General features: G+C 37.0%; 1 protein-coding gene across 2 annotated transcripts in view; it reads left to right on the top strand.

Moving 5' to 3' along the window:
• The window catches only part of C1galt1 (core 1 synthase, glycoprotein-N-acetylgalactosamine 3-beta-galactosyltransferase 1), a 117,124-nt gene that overhangs the window by 46,905 nt on the left and 47,505 nt on the right, over positions 1–22,714 (top strand). Inside the window, exons 4-6 of one of the 2 annotated variants that reach the window (XM_058572172.1) lie at positions 597–773; positions 12,010–12,069; positions 14,492–14,523. In XM_058572172.1, coding sequence (XP_058428155.1) covers positions 597–680 — 84 coding nt within the window. In that variant the 3' untranslated portion in view covers positions 681–773; positions 12,010–12,069; positions 14,492–14,523. The remainder of the gene's footprint in view (positions 1–596; positions 774–12,009; positions 12,070–14,491; positions 14,524–22,714) is intronic. The other variant, XM_058572173.1, reaches the window with a different exon arrangement.

Below are 22,714 nucleotides of genomic sequence, written 5' to 3'. Positions count from 1 at the left end.
TCCTCCTGGAGAACTGGCTTGTTCCCCAGCTGATGGTAAAAACATTTGCTCTCTTCTGAGAAGTACGGTCTGGAGTTTGGAAGTTTGGTCCCCATAAGAAAAATCTCCCAATGATCTGATATTAAAATATCTGAAATTAAGATCTGATATTAAGAAGCTTTCACAAAGCCTGCCTTGTTTATACATGTGATGGCAAAAACAGCCAACCCCAGGTCAGGCTGTGCCAAGCTAGATTCTGTTCCTGCTTCGCCTCACTGCATTAAGGGTTTCAAACATATCCTAGGCCCCAGCCCTGCCATGGTCAGCCGATTACACTAATCAGCCTTGAAACATAGCAGAATGGTACTTTGATACTTCCTTCATACCACATTCCTATTTTAAATCAGCTGTTTTTACATTAGATTTCAATCTCTTTAAAATATCAATTTTGGAAGTGGAAGGGGCAAAGAGTTGGGAAGATGATAAGTGATTTCTGTATTTTCTAAAGGAGCCTATCAGCATGTGACCAGCTATTTCTAAAGTAAACTATTTTATCTATCTGAAAGTCACAATCTTTACCAGGTTATCCTTTTTATTCCATGTGTTATTGTATTTAGATCTGCTCAGGCTACTTGGACAAATCCTCCAACAAATTTGCCAAATGGAAAACTAGCATCGAAGTGTGGAGTGAGAACAAGTAACATAGAAAGGAGCAGAGAAATGTCACCCGAATTAAGTTTCCAAACACATCAGGATCCAGTCTTCTCTGTACTTGAACAATACAGACTTAGAAGGTGAGTAGGGATAAAAATCTGCTGCATCTCATAAATCTTAAGGAAGGATTATTTGGTAAGCAGTAGAAATTTGGGTTTTTTGTTTTTGTTTTTGTTTTTGGTTTTTTTTTTTTTTTGCCTCTTACTAATTTTGTAGTCTTTACAAATCCTAAGTTTGCTCTTTGATTACACCATGTCATTGCCTAGAAACTCAAAGGGAAGTGAATGAAGGAAAGAGGATCTGTGAAAACGTGAGCCTGTGACTTTACCCTGCAGCCCACTTGTTAGCTTCAGGGTGATTATTTTTAAACAAAGTTAAGAAAGTAGGGATTTCCTTTGAACTGACAGTGTTTTTTGTTTTTTGTTTTTCCCCAACTACCATCCTGTATTATATGGCAGGATGGTAGTTGTTTTCTCTCTGAAGAGTTAAAAGCTAGTTTCCCCCTATGGCATGGTGTGTTAAAATCAGATATTGTCAGAGTCACTTCCTCTTTCACTTCTGCAACAAGTAATTCTATCCAAGATGCAACCCAACCTATCCTAAACACACAAGTCAGCAAACAGTTGATTTATTTTGCTAGCTTTAATATGTCAAAAACCCCAGGAGGCTGGGGTATGGTAATATAGACATCAAATCCCCCAATTCCTTAAGAACCACTTAGTCAATGACCTCTTTTGCATGGGAAAGAACATCAGAAACAATGTGACAGGTAAGGATCAGGCTTCTAGAGCCAGGGATGATTGTTACTAACTCTTGACTTTTTCTGACAACATTTCAGAACTCTTTTAGGAATACTAGCTTCCCTAAGGGCATCACTATTCATTTAGGTTTGGAGAAGGGGTATATATCTGAAGGGAACATAGCTCAGTGACTTGATTTTCCACCTCACTACAAGGTACATAGCATCATTTATTTATTTAGTCTTTGGTTACCTTGACTCAAGGCTAAAATACTAAAGAGTAACTTTTCAGTTATATGTTGTGGTCCCTACAACTTCCTTCCCACTGGATAAAATGTAGCTGTGGGTCCATTTGAGCTTGCTCTAAACATGTGAGGAATTGTATTTAATAGGGATTGCATTAAATCTGTATAGAACTTTTGGTAGTATGTCCATTTTGACACTATTAATTCTGCCATTCCAAGGACATGAGAGATCTTTCCGTCTTCTAAGGTCTTCTTCAATGTCTTTCTTTAGTTTTCTGTAGTTTTCACTGTAGAAGTATTTTACCTCTTTTGTTAGATTGATTCCCAAATTTCCCCCAACCCCAGATACTATGTTTGTGAGAACAAACACAATATCTTTCTGCAACAAGAAGAGGATCTCTGATATGAAGGAAGGACTAGCCAGTCTGAGGGTGGTGGTGAGGAGCTAAGTGAAGCACAGGCAGTAAACTATGCTTGAGAGGAGAAGCAACTTTCTTCCAAGTGTTCCTGAAGTCAAGCCTTTACCTAAGGTGTATTTATTTCAAGTGTTTCTCATTAACCAGTTTCCCCCTCATACACAGTTTCCCCCTACTCTTCAAATCCAGTTCTTATATTCATATCAGTTACTGTTTTTTGCCCCTAGTTACTTTGTTGGTCTTTGGTTGCAAAGAGAAAAAGATATAGTCTCACCGCCAGGAGCTCACTGTTTAGAGAGGACTCCTCCAACTCAAGCATTAGGAGGCATGACATGCATCAAACATGTCAAACCAAAATGAGCACTTAGGAACAAGTGCTTACAAGTGAAGAGCAACTCAAGGATGACAAATGCCTATTTACTTAAAGCCCTGCCAGGTGATCTCTCCAGAGCAAATGAAATTGCCTTTTGGAAGCCAAGATTTTCATGAGATTAGAGTTTCAGGGAGGTCACCCAGTGATTTCTATAACAAAAAGTTTTGTTGGTAGCTTCTATCCACTATTAACCTTATCTATTGAGTTTGGTTCTTCATTTATCTAATTTTTAATTCTAGAATTTTCATTTTATTTTTTCGTTGGTGCATTATAGTTGTACATAATAATGTGATCTGTATTACATATTTATACATGCACAAAATATAATGTGCCAATATCATTCCTTGGTATTTCACCTTTTCCTCCCCTCCTCTTATCCCTTGGTCCCTTTCCTCTACTCATTTTTAAAAAGTAATTCCTAGGTTTCCGGCAATATTCTCAATCTTCATTTCCTTCAACATATTAAGCATAATCATTGTAGTATCCATGTTGATAACTCCATTATTTGGATTGCCTTTCATTCTAGATATACTGTTGTTATTCATTTATGTTTTCTTGTTTTATTATTTTGGATTGAATGCCATCTTTGGAAGGTACATCATACTTCTCAGTAGCCTTATGAGTAGGAAGAATGAATCCATTTCTCACCTTATGGAAACCATGACATCTGTTCTACCCAAGTCCTCCAGTGGCAATGGCATTTACAAAATTGACAAACCAAGAACCCCATTCACTTTCTGTGACTGACTTCTTAGCAAAGTTATAGGGTTCAACAAAGAATTGTTCTCAGAGAACCAAACTAAGTCCCACCTTAATTGCTGCAATGTGTAGAACGCCCACATTATATTAAATAGTGATCAACCCAATAAAATCATTTCATTTTAGACAATCAGGGATGAGCAAACTTATGTGATCTTAGAAGGGAGGATAAATTTATACTTAATCCCTTAGCTATTCTACTTCAATGTGGCTTCAAACTTAATAACTTAATTACAAGTACTGAGAAAATTCTTTTGCATTTTTTCAGCACTGTTGAGTCTTAGAAGCAAGCTAACTAAACATGCCTTACAGATCTAAATTCATTAAAAGCTATATTTGAGAGAAACCTTCAAGTCTTTATTTAAATAGAAAATCCTAAGGTATCTTCTAGACAGATATCATTCCAGTTTCTAAAGTCTTAAAATATGGACTAGGTTATAGATGTACAGATGTACATAAATATATCTGAACATAAACATATTTACAGAAAGACAGACAGACCCCAGCTTTGAGCTTTTCTTGCTTAGAGCTCAAGCCTTAAGTTTATAGATCTAAGAATTCCCTGGAACAATTAATGTACTGGGACATCCTTATATTATCAATAGGATTGTGGCATACAGCATGTAGAACATTAGCACATATAGTGTCAATATGCTAATTTTTATTTTGAATATTAAAGTCATGTGTCTGATATGATTTCAGGTTTGATAACAAAGTAAACTGTAATAGTCCTATTTACCAACTCATTCAACACACTGGTCTTGATCTTAGATTTGGGAAATGAATTCAGAACAATAAATAAAATTGTTAGTTGGAACTTTATGAGCATTGTATTTAATGATTTCCAGGAGGCAACCTTCATGAAGAATAAAAACACAGAATTGGGAAAAGGTTAAATTACATATTTAGTTGAAAATTGGATGACAGAGGACAAGAATTACTTTGCATTCCACTTTATATATTCCTTAGAGGTTTGCAGAGAATAGGTCATCCATAAATATTTTTCAACTCAAAGGATCTCAGACCATTACTTAAAATGTATATTGTAACATACCCATGTGCTTTAGATCCAATCCAAGGGGTCTGAGCTGAATTTACCTTTGAAGGCTCCTCCAGCCCTAAAGCTAATCATCCTGTTATGCCAGGAATCATCTGCTGTGCCAGTGACAGTCTAGAATCCTGGGTGGCAGATGTCTGGAGTGGAGCTGGAGAATCTGAATTTTAAAAATCATTCCAGATTATTCTACCATATATCGTATGAAACCTTGCTTTTAAAACCACTGAATTATTTACATACTCTGCTTCCAGTGTTTGTTTAAAATGTAGCCATTCATATAGTATTTATGACTTAAAAGAATAATTTTTCACCCCTGATAATTCCCTCTTTCTCTATATTTCACATTTTAAAGAATCTTAAAGCCAATTTTTTAACCAAAATGTACCACTGGAAACCAGAACCTTCCCCTCACCTACAGCTGACTTTAATTTCTGACATTTAAGAGCACTTTATGTCCTGCTTAATGTTGGGCTAAAAAGCACTTTTTTTTTAAACTATCCGAATTTCTATGAAAACCAAGGTTATCAGACCAGGACGTATCTATAGAATTGTATTTTAAGATATGAAATAGATATGTAAACAAGTCTCAAGGAGTATGATGATTTCCTTGAATTATTTTTTAAAAGGTGGTGGAACATTATTAAATATTACCAATTTGAACTTTGAAATAGTGCCATTATTTTCTAAATGCCATAGCTTAGGTATCTATATATGATTGACAATTTACCCCTCATCTCAGCTGTGCCAAATCATGATACATCTAGCACATTATAGTATTTATGACCTCTGAAATTTTCACCTTTCCAATATTTCCTTTTAAAACTCTTGGGAATGAAATTAAGATCTTAAAAATAATTGAAGCTCATATCGAGATTTTAAAATCCCAAACTGTACTTTTGAATCATATTTTAATCTGCTAATTCATTTGCCTTTTCTCAAATTCAACTCAAAAAACACACATGTGCATCTAAATACAGAGATGCACCTACTGTAAAGGCCTCTGGCAAACTATCTCAGATGGGACCTCAGAATCTGTTGCCAGCCAAAGGTGAGTGTACAGGAGGTTGTGGTAAATGCCACTGGGTTAACACCCACATGGAGGTCAAGGGAGCAGGATTGGGCGGAGGCAGGTGTTGAATTGAGAAGCAAATGTAACAAAGGCCTAAGTCACTGACCTAGAGAAAGGCTAATGCTTGGATAGTCCTTCATTTTTACTTTGCTTGAAGTAAGGCTTAGTGACCTTTATAGCCGAACGTTTACCTGTCATTGGAGGAAGCCTACCCATGAAGGGGCCATGAACTTGGACAGGATAACTCTCAGAGGCCAATTTCCCTTCCAGACAAGTGCTCAGATAAGAACCCAACACTTTTAGCAGCTGAAGAATGAGAGCCTCATACTTGAAGGGTGTCTGGATCCCATACCACGGTGTCTACTGTAGAATCATAGTTAAAAAAAAAAAAAAGTGGCCATGAAAATTGTCTTCAGACCCGTAGTTGTTTTGACTTTTCAAGATTATTCTAGACACTCCCACTACCAGTACATCTCTTTATAAAGCTTTGATTTAAAATACTTAAATTTTCCCCAGTTTGAAAATTAAAACTCAAACTAAAACAATGCTGGCCTAGGAATTTTCAAAAAATGCTCTGGACAACCTTAAGGTGTGGCTTGCTACAAAAGAGTAAATTCAGATTGTCTACATGGAGTCAGGCTTCTGGGAAAAGTAGGATTGAGTTAAGGAAAGAGGGAGTGGCTGGCTGCCTGCTCTCTGGTGTGATTGGAATGGTCATAGAAAGATTCTTCAGGATCATCTACCCCGAAATCCTTTTCATTCCTAATTCTGAAACCCTGTGGTGCCTGCTTATGTCATTCACCTGGCTCTTGGATTAAACTGTTCCTTCTTACTCATTATCATTTTGTGTCCAACTGAAATCCCTAGGCTTGAATACCTGATGCCTTCAGCCCCTCCAGGTCAGGCCAGCTCACAATCTGGAGGAACCACATTCCTCCACATCCATGGTCAGAGCACATAGGCAAAGCCGGCTTTATTCCCCATTGAGCCCTGGTGTTTGCCTAGTATGGTACGTAATTATACTCACACAGAGCTGCAATAAAAGACGTGTTAGGTTCTCCACTTCTCTGGAGGATTGCTAAATACCAGCAATAACCAGATTGTAGGACAAATGAGAGCCACTGGGAGAAAAAGGTGAGGAAGTGGAGGGGCAGAATTTTTACAGTATTCCTCCAAATATGTTCTGCTCTAATCCCTAGAATCCTAGAACCCATGACTATGATGATACATCACTCCTATGGTTGTGCTGTTATAAAGTACAATTTACCTTAAGATAAAGAGATGATCCTGGAATATCCACATAGTTTAAAAATAGCTTTTCCAACTGGGAACAGAAGAGGAAGTCACTATTACAGCTTGAGAAGGACTTGACACACTGTTACTGCTTCAAAGATGGAAAGGATGATATAAGAAGGAAGGTGATTGGCCCCCAAGAGCAGAAAGGGGACCTCAGTTGGCATTCATCAGTGCTACAACCACAAGGCACTAAAATCAGTCAACAACCTAAATGAGCTCAAAAGTGGATTATTTACTCAAGCCTCCAGCATAGTTAACATTTTGATTTGGGCCTGTGAGACCGAGTATAGAAACTAGTCCATCCTACCGAGACCTATAACCCACAGGACTGGGATAATGAACAGCACTGTTAAAAGTCGCTAAATTGGTGGTACTTTGTTACTGCAGCAATAGAAAACTAGTACGGCAGCCAAGACAAACAAGTGTACTGTTTTGAAAAAGCAATCTCTGTAGAAGGAAGCAGAATCTGCTTCTAAAGCCATCTGGCATAAGAAGTGGGTAGACTGAGATCCAAAACTTATTGTACACCTACTACTTGCTGGCGTGAGCTATCATAGGCACCAACTTCCTCAACAAGATTCCTAAAGCACAAGAAGTAAAATCAAGAATCAATAAATGGGATGACAGCAAACCAAAAAGCTTCTTCACGGCAAAGGAAACAGTAGAGAAACTGAAGAGAGAGCCTATAGAATGGGAGAAAAATCTTTGCTACCTGCATCTCAGATGAAGCTTTAATCTCCAAGATATATAAGAACTCAAAAAAAAAAAACATAAAAAATAGCCCAATAAATTAATGGGCTAAAGAATTGAACAGACACTTCACATAAGAGGAAATATGATTGGTCAATAAACTGAAAAAAAGATCAACATCTCTAGCAGTTAGAGAAATGCAAATTAAAACTACACTGATATTCTATCTCACTCCAGTTAGAATGGCAATTATCAAGAATACAAGTAACAATATACTTTGGCAAGGATGTGGAGAACAAGGTACACTCATACATTGCTGGTGGGATTGCAAATTGGTGCAACCATTCTGGAAAGCAGTATGGAGATTCCTTAGAAAACTTGGAATGGAACCACCATTCAACCCAGCTATCCCACTCGTCAGCATATACCCAAAGGACTTAAAATCAGCATACTATACTGACACGGCCCCATCAATTTTTATAGCAGCTCAATTCACAATAGCTGAGCTATGGAACCAACCTAGGTACCCCCTTCAACAGATAAATGAATAAAGAAAATGTGGTATGTATACAATATGGAATACTATTCATCCATGACAATGAAATTATAGCATTTGCCCATAAATGGATGGAACTGGAGATTATCATGCTAAGTGAAATAAGCCAATCCCCAAAAAGCAAAGGCTGAATGTTCTGACATGTGGATGGTAACACACAATAAGCAGGGTGGGTATAGAAGAAAAAAAGTACTTTGGATTAGACAAAGGAATGAAGGGAAGGGAGAAGGAATGGAAATAGGAAAGACAGTAGAATGAATTAGATATTACTTTCCTAATATTCATATAAGAATATGTGACCAGTGAAACTCCACATCATGTATAACTGCAAGAATGGGAAGTTATACTCCATGTATGTATAATATGTCAAAATACATTCTATTGCCATGTATAAATAAAAATAACAAATAAAAAATTAAAATAAAATTTACGGTTGCATGATGGGAATGCTCTGTTACACTGTGGCATGTTTGGGGTTTACCATCATGATCACATGGCTACCTGGGAGCTGTGGCTGCTGATGCCCACCATCAGAAGAGAGTATTGTACAGCACATCAGTAGCCAGGAAAAGGTCTAAATTCAAAATTTGAAAAATGGTTTTCACTGAATGCATGTCATTTTGATATCATTATATAGTCAAAAATCATAAATTGAACCATCATAAGTTGGGCCATCTCTATGTAAATCCATCCTACTGGTTCTGTTTCTCTGGAAAGCTCTGACTCAATATAATCATTCCCATCTCCTTGGAGCAAGAGGCAACCAGTGTCAGCTTTGCCCAAAAATGTATAACAAAACACTTCCAGGAATAGGGAAATTCTGGGAAAAGTTTGTTTTTGTTTTTTCAAAGAAAGAGGAAGTCACACAAGGAGAACTGTCTGTGCCACTCCTTGGGCAAGGCAGTGGGAGGATGTGCTTCAGGGAGCACCAGTCACCAGTAGCCAACAAGTCATCTCTACGTGATAGGCTAACACGCCCAGAAGACAAGACAGGAAGATAAAGAAACTGACTCTCTGGATACAAGCCACATTCCTAGGAGAATTGTGTGAGATAACTAAATGATTGTTAGATGTTTTGTTACTTAGAGTTGAAAGAATGTCTTGCTGTACATAGTACTAATTTAGAATACAATGGGAATTTCTATTGGTGGGGCCTAGATGATTTACTTTTTAAACAAGGACCCAGCTAAAGTCTTAAGTACTCCCATTGTAAGGTCACAAAGCTTCTTCTCCCTGGTCAATGTATCTTCCACTTTTTGGTGATATCAACAAATGGAAAGACATCTGTATTGCTCCCGTGTTACCATATTCCCCACGGATATGTTGATATTAGACATGCCATAAAATAATAAGGAATAAATCCAGAGAAAACATGCCCATAAGCTTTTTGTTGGAGAATATACACCAGATTGTAAAACCCATATTTGTAAACAAATCAGGAAATATTGGATGTGTAGACAAGAAGGAGCAACCAAAATTGCATTCATTTTTCACGTGGCTTGCATAGGACCTGCTGACAGGATAGCAGCTCTCGGGGTCTCTGAAAATGCTTACCTATATTCATTTATACAACTTTTTATAAATTTGATAATTCTGCATATCAGAACACACCTTAACATACGTGTGTGTGAGTGTGTGTGTGTGTGTGTGTGTGTGTGAATTTAATCTGTTTGTCCAAAATCTTTGACTTCCCACTTAGAATATCTTCTAACTTAGAGTGTCTTCATCCTAACCTTACAGTCATCTGATGTTTCCAGCTTTGGACGTGCTCCTATGCACAGAAAGCTGTGTGCAGGTTCACTGAGGAGTCACGTCACCTCTCTCCTGTCCACAGCCTGCAGCACAATGCATGAACACAGTAGGGGGTGTTCACAATGTCATCTGTAGGATCCCAGAAGACAGGGGTGGTCCCTAACACTTTGAGAACTTGTGTTTTGTGAGGTTACTGGATTATAGCACCATCTCATTCCCTCAGTCAGAATCCAAAATGTTGAAAAGAAAAGTCCATTTCTAAAGATCAGGGGGTAAAACAGATCTCTCCAAGTTTACTCCAGTGTATTTTCTCCCAGGTTCATTTCACAGCATGCTTGATGTTCTCTTCTTTAAACCTACCTTGAATTCATCTGCTGCATGAGGATTAAATAGAGCAGAGAAATAACTATTTATCCTCAATAAATAATATTCTGCCATTTAAAAGGAGAAAGTAGACAATGAGTTTCTTTCATAAAATTAGAATTCGTGTTCCCTCAAATTTAGAATCTAATATTCTTCTGATGAATATAACTCTCTATTGTATGTTTTACACAGCATGACCCATGTATAGCTTTAATATGCATTCACCGGGAATGCCCAAAGCACAAGTTTTCTGACCTTTTCTTTTTCACTTCATCCTCTTTATATCCCAGTTTGATATTTTGCAGCAAAAATCAGCAGCTCATTGAGCATATGAAGAAATAAAAGTCTGTTTTCTCCAGACTCTCTGAACAGATGTTTCTTACCTTAGGGCAAGCTTTTTATAAACCGAAAAGCAAACAACAAACAAAGGACTCTAAATTCAGTTTTCTACAACTGCTCCAACATCAAAAGGGCTAATTGTTCACCTGGGAGGAAAAGAAATCTCATGTAATGAATAAAAGATTTTATTTGAATCTGGTCATCCTCTGCTCATCACTAAAACTGACATATTTTTTCCTATAAAAATCACAGTTGCCAAGTCACTTTCAGAAGAATCTGTGGGGGAAATAACCACTTGCTCCTCTATTTCCCCACCCTAGTGGTTTTTACTCCTTGTGCTGTATAGATGAAGAATGAGTCTCTGTGAGCTAGGGTTCCTTTGTTCCTTTGGGGGGAAACCCGGCCACATGCTTCAGGTTGACCTCTCCGACAGCCTCCATTCCCCCATACCTATGGTGTTTCCAGATCACACATCCCTTTGGGGTCTGTTTTGTCCCTTCCACATTCCCCATCTCTACTGTTCAAGTCCTACTATCTCTCTCCAGGCTCAAGGCAGACACCTTCAGCAAATCCCACCACTCTTCTCTGTGCGTCTCATGGACTTGTGTTACAACTACTTTAGTACAAACATTTTATCTTTTAATACATAAACTGGATTTCTTAGAAGGCAGGGACTAAGTTGGGCTAGTTTTGCAACCCAAGATAAGAGACTGAATCTGAGATGCAGTCAATAACTGTCTATTCTCTGACCAACTATCTGACCTGAAATCATCAGAACAATTTCCCACATGGCTTTTGGAAGAAAATGAACCAGAACTGTGATGGAACAGGCAAATCTGTCTTTGGGCACCATCTATGCCTAGTCCTGAGAAACCTGCTGATACCCCAATGGCCCCAAACTACTCAAGCCTTGTTATTACTTACTAGTGTCTCCTTATAAGAGATCAAGATGGTGGAGAATGGTTGAAGTTGGGTTTCACCCATTTTTTGAGTTCTACGTTTTACTTGTAAAGAATAAGGGCCCAGCTTCATGAAAGTAAAAAATTAAGTCATTTGTTGAATGAATTTACTAATTATGGGCCAGCACATATAGAGAAATGAACCAGTAGGGGCTTCACAGAAGAGGGGTTGTCTGAGCTGAGGTTTAGAGCAAGTAATTCTTGAGCCTTAAGTTTCTCACCTATAAAGCAGAAATATCCACATAAAATCCCTGGGTTGTGCTGATAGTGAAATGAATGATATCTGTCTGTCAAGGTGATATAGACTTAATAGGGCAGCTATCTGGGGAATCTGGGAGAAAGGGTGATATAAATAGAAGAGTAATTTAAAGTCTGATTCCATATCAGATTATCCTTCCATTCTCCCTTGTACTCTTTCCATCCTAACTCTCACCAGGCCTGAATCCACACTGTTGGCTAGCCAAGAGGAAAGACTTGAAAGCACACATAGATCAGGATTACAGGGATGGCTGGAGATTTTAAGAGCCAAGAACTGAGGAAAAAACTGGTATTTGAAATAGGTACTGGTAGTTTTCTTAACTAAAGAGTTCTTGAAGTGATGGTGTTAGCTTTTGATACACATCTGTCAAAGTTTAGTCTAAATTTTAAATCAACTATGTCTTAAAGAAGTTTTCCACTCTTAACAAATAGCTATTCTTCACAGGTCTGTTGTGTCAACCATTGAGGATTTTTCAGGTGGCTGTTGGCATTTCCAGAGATATTCGTAAGTTAGCAAGATTCTACTACACAAATACTTTCTGCATGAAAATACTGCTCTTGAAGTACCAAATATGTTTAAAAACATAAGCCTAACCTCTAAGGAATTTACCAATCCTAAAATCCCTAAACAGGCATATCTTACTTTACTGTGCTTCTCTTTATTGAGTTTTGCCGATATTGTTTGTGAGTGTTTATATGTGTGTGTGTTTAATTGAAGATTTGTGACAATCCTGTGTCAAACAAATCTACGGGAACCATTTTTCAAATAATGTGATCAATTTATGTCGTGTTTTTGTAATTCCCTATTTAAAACTTTGCGTTATTATATTTGTTATGGCAATCTGATCTGTTACCTTTGATGTCACTATTGTTTTGGGGTACTATGAACCACACCCATATAAAATGGTGAACTTAATTCATAAATGTTGTATGTGTTCTGACAGTGCCAACCAGCTATTCCTCAATCTCCCCCTCTCCCCTCAGTCCTCCCTCTTCCTTGAAGTACAAAAATACTGAAATTAGACCAACTGATAACCCTACAAGGGTGTCTTAAGTATTCAAGTGAAAAAAAGTGAGAGGTGTATGGATCTTCCTATCAATCTAGATAGACATCATGGAGTGAAGGAAACTGTTGAAACATGAAAAGCTGAAATCTAGAACTCTTTCACCAAACAGCCAAGTTGTGAGCACAAAGAGAAATTAAGGAAGGAAGAAAAATGAAAGTTCTACTTCAGGGGACACATGAATGATAAGAAAGTAAAATAGCGTTGTGATGATATGGAAAGTTTTAATGGTGTGAATAGAAAAATCAAAGCAGTCGCAACACTCCCTTAAGCCAAAGCCTTTTCAACTCTATGAAGTTTGAGAGAACTGAGGAAGCTGCTGAAGCACAGTCTGGAGCCAGTAGAGGTTGGTTCCTAAGGTTTAAGAAGCCATCTCCATAACACAGAAGAGCAAGGTGGAGCAGAAGATGGTAATGTAGAAACCACAGCAAATTACCCAGAAGATTCAGCTAAGATCACCGATAAAGGTGATTGAACCAGGCAGCAGGCTTTTAATATAGATGAACGGCTTTATCTCAGAAGATTATGCAGGATTTTCATAGCTAGAGAAGTCAATAACTGGCTTCAAAGCTTCAAAAGATGGGCTCTCTTGTTAGTTACGTGCTGCATCAAACCACTAAGTTGAAACCAGTTCTCATTTGTCATACCCAAAATCCTAAGGCCCTTAAGAATTATACTAAATCTTCTCTTCTCATGATTTATAAATGGGACAACAAAGCCCAGAAGTAGCTCTTCTCTTTACAACATGGTTTACTGAACATTTTAAATGTGCTCTTGAGATCTATTTCTCAGGAAAAAAAAAGAGATTCCTTTTAAAATATAACTGCTCATTGATAATGTACCCAGTCACCCAAGAGCCCTCACAGAGATATACAATGAGATGAATGCTACTGTATGCCCACTAACACAAAAGCTATTCTGCAACTTTCAAGCCTTACTATTTAAAAAATACATTTCATAAGGCTACAACTGTCAAAGATAGTGCTTCCTCTGGTGGATATGTGCAAAGAAAATTGCAAACTTTCTAAAAAGTATTTACCACTCTAGATGCCACTAAGAGAATTTGTGATTCATGGGAGGTCAAAATATGAACATTAACAGGAGTTTAGAAGAAGATGATTCCAATCTGCAAGGATGACTTTGAAGGGCTCAAGATTTCAGTGGAAGAAGTAACTGCAGATGTGGTAGAAAGAACATGAGAACTGGAATTAGAAATGGGGTCTGAAGATGTTATTGAATTGCTAAAATTCTATGATAAAACTTAAGTGAATAAAGCATTGGCTTCTTAGGGATAAGCAAAGAGTATTTTCTTGAAATAGAATCCATTCCTGGTGAAGATGTTGTGAGTATTGTTGAAAAGACAATGAAGGATTTAGAATATTATAGAAACTTAATTGATAAAGTAGGGCTTGAGAGGAGTCTGATTTTGAAGGAAGTTCCACTGTGGACAAAATACTATCAGCAGCATGCAGGTGACAGAGAACTCTTTCATGAAAGGGAAACTCTTTCATGAAGAGTCCACTGATGTACCAATCTTCATTTTTGCTTTATTTTCAGAAATTGTAACAACTACCCCAACCTTCAGTAACCACTGTCCTCTTTAGTGAGTAACCACCAACATGTAGTCAAGACCTTCCATAGCAAAAAGATTAAGAAAAGACTGAAGGCCTGGGGGATTGTTAGTATTTTTTTTTTAATCAGTACAGTATTTTAAAGCAATATAGTAGTTTTAATATTGGTTTTTTTAGACATACTGCATAATGTGCATACTATACACAACCTATAGCATAAACAAATTTTATATGTACTAAAAACCAAAAAATGTGTGAGACTTGCTTCATTGCAATATCTGTTTCTTTGCAGTATTCTCAAACTGGACCCTCAATATCTCCAAGGTATGCTTGTATTACAATTCAAGGATGGCATTTTGGTAATAAATGTGACAGAAAAATTATTGATAAGGTATAGTAGGCAAGTATGTTCCAACAGGCTTTTCTTAAGTGATGTTGATAAATGTCTCTACTTTTTGAAGAGTTAGTGCATATTCATGGTACAAAATTTGAAAGAAAAAGAATGCATTAAGAAATACATTACCTTGCTTTGATTTTTAAATCCTAATAGGTAAAGGTACAGTGCACTGTAGATTATACACAGAATAACTTAACACAAGAATAAAACAGAACAGAGAGACTATTGAGTAAGTTTTAATTCACAGTTGGGAAAAGAAATGAAATGGACAACTCAGTCTGTAGAAAAGACATTTAGGAGAAGCAAAGTTTAATAATAGATAAAATACGTAGATCTCAATGCTTAGTCCTCCCTATATTAATAGTGAATACTTGCAATAACTACAAGGTAGCTTAATTAATCCAATTTACTAATGAAGATGACATTCATTTTCTTGAGTGTGAATCCCAGTGCATCTTCTTACCAGCTGGAGAATATTAAGTACATTTATTAAAAGTTTTGAGCCTAACTTTCTATATCTATAAAATAGAGATAAGCAATATGAGCATATAAGTAAGTTACTGGCCATAGTGTTTGGAACATGAAAGAACATAATAATTGTTTTGTATACTTGATAATTAATAATTGATATTCAATACTTATACTTAATACTTCTAAGTTGTACACTTGAACCAATCAGATCTATGACACAAAATAGCCAAAGAGACCGACTCTAGTTTTACATTCTCATGCTCAAGGTCTAACTCCAAGCTAAGGCATCTCAGCCCTCACCCTCCATGACTGAGGTTTTATTTCTTAGCAAGGAAAATGCAGCCCAAGAATCCCATTTGCCAATATGTATGATCATGTCATTAACATGATTGTGATTAGGTTGTAAAGACATCTACTCATGTCAAAAAAAAAAAAGAGAAAAGAAAGTGTACTCTATTTCCATCTCTGATTGCCCGATTCTGTGGGTCTCAACATTCCTCTATTCACTCCACAGTCCCATGAAATATTAATTATAGAAGTTTGTAACCTTCTATAACATGGTTAAACACTTTTCCTGTTAACATAATTAACATGTGACCACTCAGAGGCAGGAAGAAAAACTCTCTTGAGTTTAGATGTTTTCAAAACCAGATTAAATATTAAGCCAATGGGGCATCTGGAAAAACCACCCAGAACATTTCTTTAAGAAAAGTACTGACCTAAACTTTCTCAGGAATAGCGCTATGTAAGTCAGGAATACTTTGATAGACCCTTAAGGATGAAAGCTAAGCCCTCCAGGGACATTCTGGAGTAATGGAGTAATGCCAGTGTTCAGTTAACTGAGCATTCTGGGGGTTAAAAGGATGGAGGCCTAAGCTGTGTACTACTACCAGACGCAACTACAAGTAAGTGATATAGAAATATTTGGAGATTAAACTTAAAGGGCATCCAGATACTCATAGTTGTAAGTTTACAAAATATTTCCAAATATCATCTGAGATGACACACATAGAATTTGCACTGCATCTTGATCGTGCATGTTCAGTTTCAATCCTCTACAGTAAAGGCAATTTATTGGCACTCTTTCCTCTCTGGAGAGGGAGACATGCCTGGTTTCACCATGGAGAACACAAATTTAGACTTCGTGGTGGGATTCACACACCCCACATCTTGCTATCTTGCTAGTTCCTAGTTCAATTTATACAACTGAATCAAGTACAGCCCACTACTATTAGTTAAAAGTTTATACAAAAAAAAAAAAAACAGTCATAATGTGTGTGGTGGTAAGCTGACTCACAGTGAGTTGTTCTGTTGGGTCTTCATCTGTTTTGCCACCTGGTGGGGTGCTTTCTGATACATATGCAGATAATGACACATCAGTCTTCCAGATAGGTTTGCTTAAGCTGTTAGCCATTAGCTATTAATACGTAGCTTGGTTTATTCCATAGCAAAATCCAATACCTTTATCATTTTTTTGTGCCCTGTCATAAAGACATATAGAACCAGAACTTTCAACTTCACTTGTGAAGCAGAGATTGAACTCAGCAAATGCAATATGAACTGAACATTGAAATTCTGATATTAATTTTTTAATGTAAGGAGATATACTTCTTATGAATAAACCAGGAAGCAACTTGATCACAATAAAACCTTGAGAACATGTGAGTTAGTGTGACTCAAAAAGCTCTGGATAGAAACATCACATCAGGTCCGATCAAGTGGCAAATTCTTATGCTAAGGAAAAGAGCATTAAGCATAAATTTCTGAGCATTGGAAATGTGTTTTTAAAATTGTATTGAAAGGAATATGTACCAAAGAAGCACCAACATATTCCTTTGTAATGATGAAATTTGTCTTAAAATTTAGGTAAAAATCCAGGATATCTAGAAGCAAATTATAGAGAATGCAAAACCTATCCCTCTTAAAGTAGGTATTCAGCTTATTGAGCCATGTGGTAGTAATGGATACAGTGAACTGTTGTTATTTTTGCAGTATCTAAGGGGGAGAGTGTAGATGAATCCTTCCTTCTCTGAAGTGCTTCAGTTCACTATGACAGGAATCAATGTATTCAATCTTATTCAAGATTTCTCTTAGAATCAAGATAACACGTGGATGTGTGGATCAATTTGTGCTGATAGTACCCCCTGCTATATCTGGAAAAATGTCAAGCTTTACTGCCTATATATATTTTTTAAATGAGTTGCTATTTGTATAATCCAATATAATGCACTTGCTGTCTATAAAAATGAAGAATGTTCTATCTTTATATAGTAACAAAAACTCCACCAGGAGTTTTTTTTGCTCTTCTATGATTTTTGTAAAGGAATTGGCAGCTGGCCCATCAGCCATTTTCACATAGAAATGAGGTTACTTCCCTCAGCAACATAATTTGTAACAGTTATGAACATCAGTAAAATCCTCTTACTTTTGCTCACCCAAGAGGCTGGTGTTCCTGGGTGCTTATTAATTGAAGGTGAAGGTATACAGTGGTACAAATTGGGATTTATAGTAAGAAAGAATACAAAACATCTTATATATTATTCAAATTCTAGCACAAGAAATAAGACTGTCTTCTAAGTCAGGATATTGCCTTGAGAAAAGGTTTCTCAAATAACTCTTTTCTCCTCAAAAATGAAAAACCAAGCATACTAGAGCTACCGGGGAAACATAAAACCCAATTCTACCCATGATAGTCTTCTATATAAAAGATTATTTTATTGAATTACAACTCAGTGAGTAAATTTTAGCAAAAAGTTATTAGACCTTTCTAGTCAACTTGACGAGCATATCCTACAAATGGCAAATGACGGTGTAGATCTTATGTAATCTGAAATTTTTCTTACTTATATACATCAAACTAAGGACTAGAAATTGATGATGACATGAATATAATTATATCCAAAAAAATTTCCATATTTTTTGATATCTTTGAACAAAACTGCAGAATATATTGTTTTATATCACTATAATTTAATTTGTTCTTATTAATTTAGGATTATAATAAACTATATTTTCATTCTACATTTATCCAAAAAGCATGATCTCCTCTCAAAGGTTTGTAATGCATGCTGTATAAGCCTAGTTTGAGAAAAATAGAATGCGATTTTCCCTAAGGTTAAGGGCTGGGTTCAAAATCTAAACCAAGTCTAGCTTTCCAAAGATCTGGTGCTTAAGTTCCAACGGCAGCAATTCAACACAAACTCTGCCATAAAGGTAAGTGAATCTGATGAAGGCCTTCGTTTGCTTTTCATTTTAAACCATGTCTTATAGGTTTTGATAAAATATAATGTATGTTAAAGAGCAACTTGAAAAGCTATGGCCTCACATAATCACTCAATGATATAAAACAAATGTAGTAACTTGGTCTAAATTGTAAGAGCACATGCTGAACAAAATTATTTCAAATAGACATTCTTCTTATGCTCGATTGGATCTTGAAGATGCAACATGTCTGTGTCCAGTGTATTAAGTTGTGTCACCTCACCTGCTATATTCTTCCAATGGGCACTTCCTCAATATCCATTTGCCAGCCTTTTTTGAAAATGTTGGTCCCTACTCCCAACATCTTAGCCTCTCTCTCTTCCTCATTATCCCTCTACTTATCCAGTTATTTTCATGTTCTAATGTGGTACCAGATTCATTTTTAAGGTCTTCTCCATGAGAGGACACAGGTAGTGTGGACAATCCTTACATGAGTAGCATTTTATCAAGAGTACATTGGTTATTAGAGTTGGACAAATTAGAAAGATTGTCTGATTCAAAATTAGTTTTGCTGCCAAGTAAATCTGCTTCTCCTAAGAGGAAAGTCTGTCTCACAGTCACATCCCTAAGTCCCACTGGAATGTGTGAGCTTGCTTCTGGGAAGCAAAGGAACTAGAGTTCTTTCAGATTGCTGCAACTGCTGCAGGTGGCTATAGGGCTCCTCTCTGCCAATTAGATGTAATCATTGCTCAGCTATCTGGGTAAGCCTGGGTGCACACTTCAGCAAACTGGCCACTTTCCTTTCCCCACTCACAGCAAGTGCTCAGAGTAGATTCAGATTTGGATGTATACACTCTTCACAATTTAATTAATAAATCAACAAATATTGCAAGATGTTCTATAATGCTTCACAGACACATCCCTTATACAATCCTATTTCAATCTCCAACTGTCTTGCTCCTGCCAGAATCTCCAAGACACTGCACTTACACCCTGTTTTCAAGTAGGACTATGTCTTTGGACCAGTAACATATCCTTGGGTCACTTGAGTTTATGCCCCTCGATTCACAACCAAAGACCTACCTGAATACTCTCCACCTTGGAGGAGCTCCCAACAAACTCACACCAACTTTACAGAAATAAATCTTTATAGATATAAAATATTCAGCCAATTCCTAATATTTAATGAGACTTAGAGGATACATGCATTTATTTCTGGGGTCTTTTTGGCTAACAAACATTCTGGATCAGGATCAGCTCCTGTCAGAGAAAGGAGACAGGAAAGGAATAGAGGTTTGTTCAACGAAGTACCGTTGTCCCTTCATATCTGTAAGGAATTAGTTCTAGGACAACCCCCTCATCCAAAGACACCAAAATCCCCAGTTGCTCAAATCCCTGTGTAACATGGCACGGTATTTGCACGTAACTTTTACACAACCCTCCTATAATTTAAAACATCTCCAAATTATATTACCTAATATAATATGAATCTGTATAAATAGTTGTTATACTGCATTATTTAAGACATGAGGAAAAATCTGTACATGTTCAGCATGGATACAACTTTTTTCCTGGTTATTTTTTTCAAATATTTATTTTTTAGTTGTAGTTGGACACAATACATTTTTAATTCATTTTTATGTGGTGCTAAGGATAGAACCCAGAACCTTGTGTGCGCTAGGTGAGCGCTCCACCACTGAGCCATAACCCCAGCCCATCCTAGTTATTTTTGATCTGAAGTTGGTTGAATCTGTAGAAGCAGAACCCACAGATACAGAAAGCTGAATATACTGGAAAGATAAAAGATGACAGCTGGAGATAATGAAAGGCCTAATAATGAAAGCCTGAAGAAGTGAAAGTGGAGAGAGGAAGTGAAGAGTTGAGAAGCTGGGAGGTAGAAGGCAAGTCAACCATTGCAGAGTTATAAATTCAGAAAAAAAATTTGCATCAAATATGGCTAGTTATCTATTAGATTCTATTTTTCTCCTGGTTCTGGGAAAACAAAATTCTCATTTTTTTTTAAAGGGCAGAAATGTCATCAGTTCAAAATACTGAACTTCCTGAACTTGCTTTCAGCTAAAGGTGCAATATGGCACCAGAAAGATGTAGAATATCCCTGGAGGCTTTCTTTCCAACCCCAAGAACAAACTCCCCAAACATCCCAAGAACAGTGCTCTTCCCCTCTGCACTCTCTGCTTCTTCCTGCCCCGTGAGTGGTCCGGTGCTTGCAGACTAGGCATTTGTCTTGCAACTATGAAGAGGAAATCTACAAGACCAAAGACAGAAGGAGCTGGAAGATGGAAGGAATGGAATTCCCAATGAAAGCCTTGTACATGGCATTTTTTGATATTTGAAACAGAGCACATTTCTAACAGATAGAATATGGCACATCTGGGAAGAGACCCACCAGATAAAGCACAATACTCCTGAAAATGTATCTAACAAAATGAAACTATTAGCTACCTCTTCCTAAAATGGTAAGGGACTGCCATTAAATTTCCAGTGAATGAGGGATGATAAATGGAAATTAACCGAGTTACTCATTGTTATGTAAAATGAGCAAAATAATTTATCATTTCTATTTGGGGTTCTGTCTGTGGTATTTTAGAAAACCTAGGAATATAAGAGAATTCCCAAGTTTTCGTACAACCTGAGTCTGCAAAGTGTGTCTATTTTTTCTGTAGAAGATTTTAAGTTCTTCAACTTTAAATAGTACTTCCTTAGGTGTGTTTAGAATCCTCAATCTGGCTGAAAATCATAATGTCATAATGTCAATATCATAATGTCCTAATGTCAATATCAGCAACGTCATAATCCTCTAGGTCATTGAGCCAAAGGTACAATCAAACAAACAATCACAGTCTTACAGTTCAATTCAGCCCCTACTTCTGTGGTTCTTGCATCTTTTAACACCTAGAAATAAATTTAGTACCTGGATAAGGAACTAATACCAATAATGCTATTCACCCTGCAGGTTCCTTAACATTTTGTTGTCTAGGCAGATTGCAATGCTATACACTCCAGGTGAATTGTGAAGAATCTATTATGGACTCTTGAGAATCTAAGAATTGTGTGGCAGCCTAGTTGTTCTGATTCCCAAGTCATGCTGTTTCATAGATTCAAATCTACCTTAGGTAAACTTGGCATTTATAAGTGACCTCTTTTAGGAAATGTGGATATATTTTTGTTAACAGTAATATGTAGTAAAAAAAATGCTAAGATTCATATCAGAAAAAGGTTTGACTTCTGTTAATTAAAATGCAAACACATTTAAAGTATATACATAATACACAGTTGGACAAAATAAATTTATAAGAAAATTTTTTTCCTGTTTGGACTCGCTGTTTCAAAACTGCATTAGTTTCTTATTCAAAAACAGATATCAACATAAGTACCATTTATTACATCAGCACTACCAACGCCTTTGTTATCCAGTTTGAAAGAACAGATCAGCCGTCAGTTTCACCTTACAGAAAATCATTTTCTTCTGTTTTGATAGTTGAAATGTTAGAAGGAAAAAGGACCCCGTGGGGCTATGCCCATAAGCAGGAGATGGATGTATTTCAAATGACACTGCTGTTCCAAGGAGACTGATAGGATTTTTATTCCAAGGATTGGCTCAATAGTTCATTACTGAGAAAGTGTGTTTGATCAGGCAAGACCTTCAAATCTGAGCTCCTCTGTGGTCTGGGGAATGCTAATGACTGTCTGACAGCTTGTCACAGACATTGGATTTTTTCCCTGGCGTCCCTGGCTGGTTTTCCTTTCTGGCGGTTGTGATGCTACGGAGTGCCAAGAGGCACCATACTATGATCTTGAGAGGATTCCGTTACCAGAAAACCTTCTTTCACTGTGATCTCTATATTACATCTCTATTCCAGGTCTCTCTAGAATATATAGTTGCACTAGGATGGATTTAATTTGCATTTGTGTGCTATGTCATCTTTTTTTTCTTACTTTATGAATTTATGCCCAATTTCCCCAGTAGATTGAAGTTCCAGGAGGGTCCGATTATCTTTGACACAGAGAAGTTCCCCAGAGATCGTACCTTTGACTTAGTTTATGGTCTTAAGAACAGTGTTTCCACCCCAAACTCTCTTGCAGCCTAGAAAATGTCCTAAATTGAGTGGGAAAGAGGAAGGGATTGGGAAGAAATGAAAACCAATTCAAAGTCACAGTGCCCATGGTACCCATCCCTGAAGATGGAAAGGATGCTAGGCAAGAATTCTTTGCCTCTCTGGTCTTGTCTCATTACAGAGTGCCTCACAGAGCTGCTCACCAACCAGCACCAACCACTTTTTTTTATGGGGCAAAATTATCTCATGCACAAATTATAATGATTCTCATGATAGATGATGCCTAAAAAAAATCCTCAGAGGCAATAACAAATTGGAGGTTATGGGGGAGTGCTTCACAAATGTCCCAGCCCAGGGTACAAACTCATGT

The sequence above is a fragment of the Marmota monax genome, unplaced genomic scaffold (genome assembly GCF_021218885.2).
Source record: "Marmota monax isolate L192 unplaced genomic scaffold, Marmota_monax_Labrador192_F-V1.1 WCK01_AAM20220418_F8-fsc00144, whole genome shotgun sequence".
Classification (NCBI taxonomy): domain Eukaryota; kingdom Metazoa; phylum Chordata; class Mammalia; order Rodentia; family Sciuridae; genus Marmota; species Marmota monax.
This window is presented reverse-complemented; position numbering and strand designations above follow the sequence as displayed.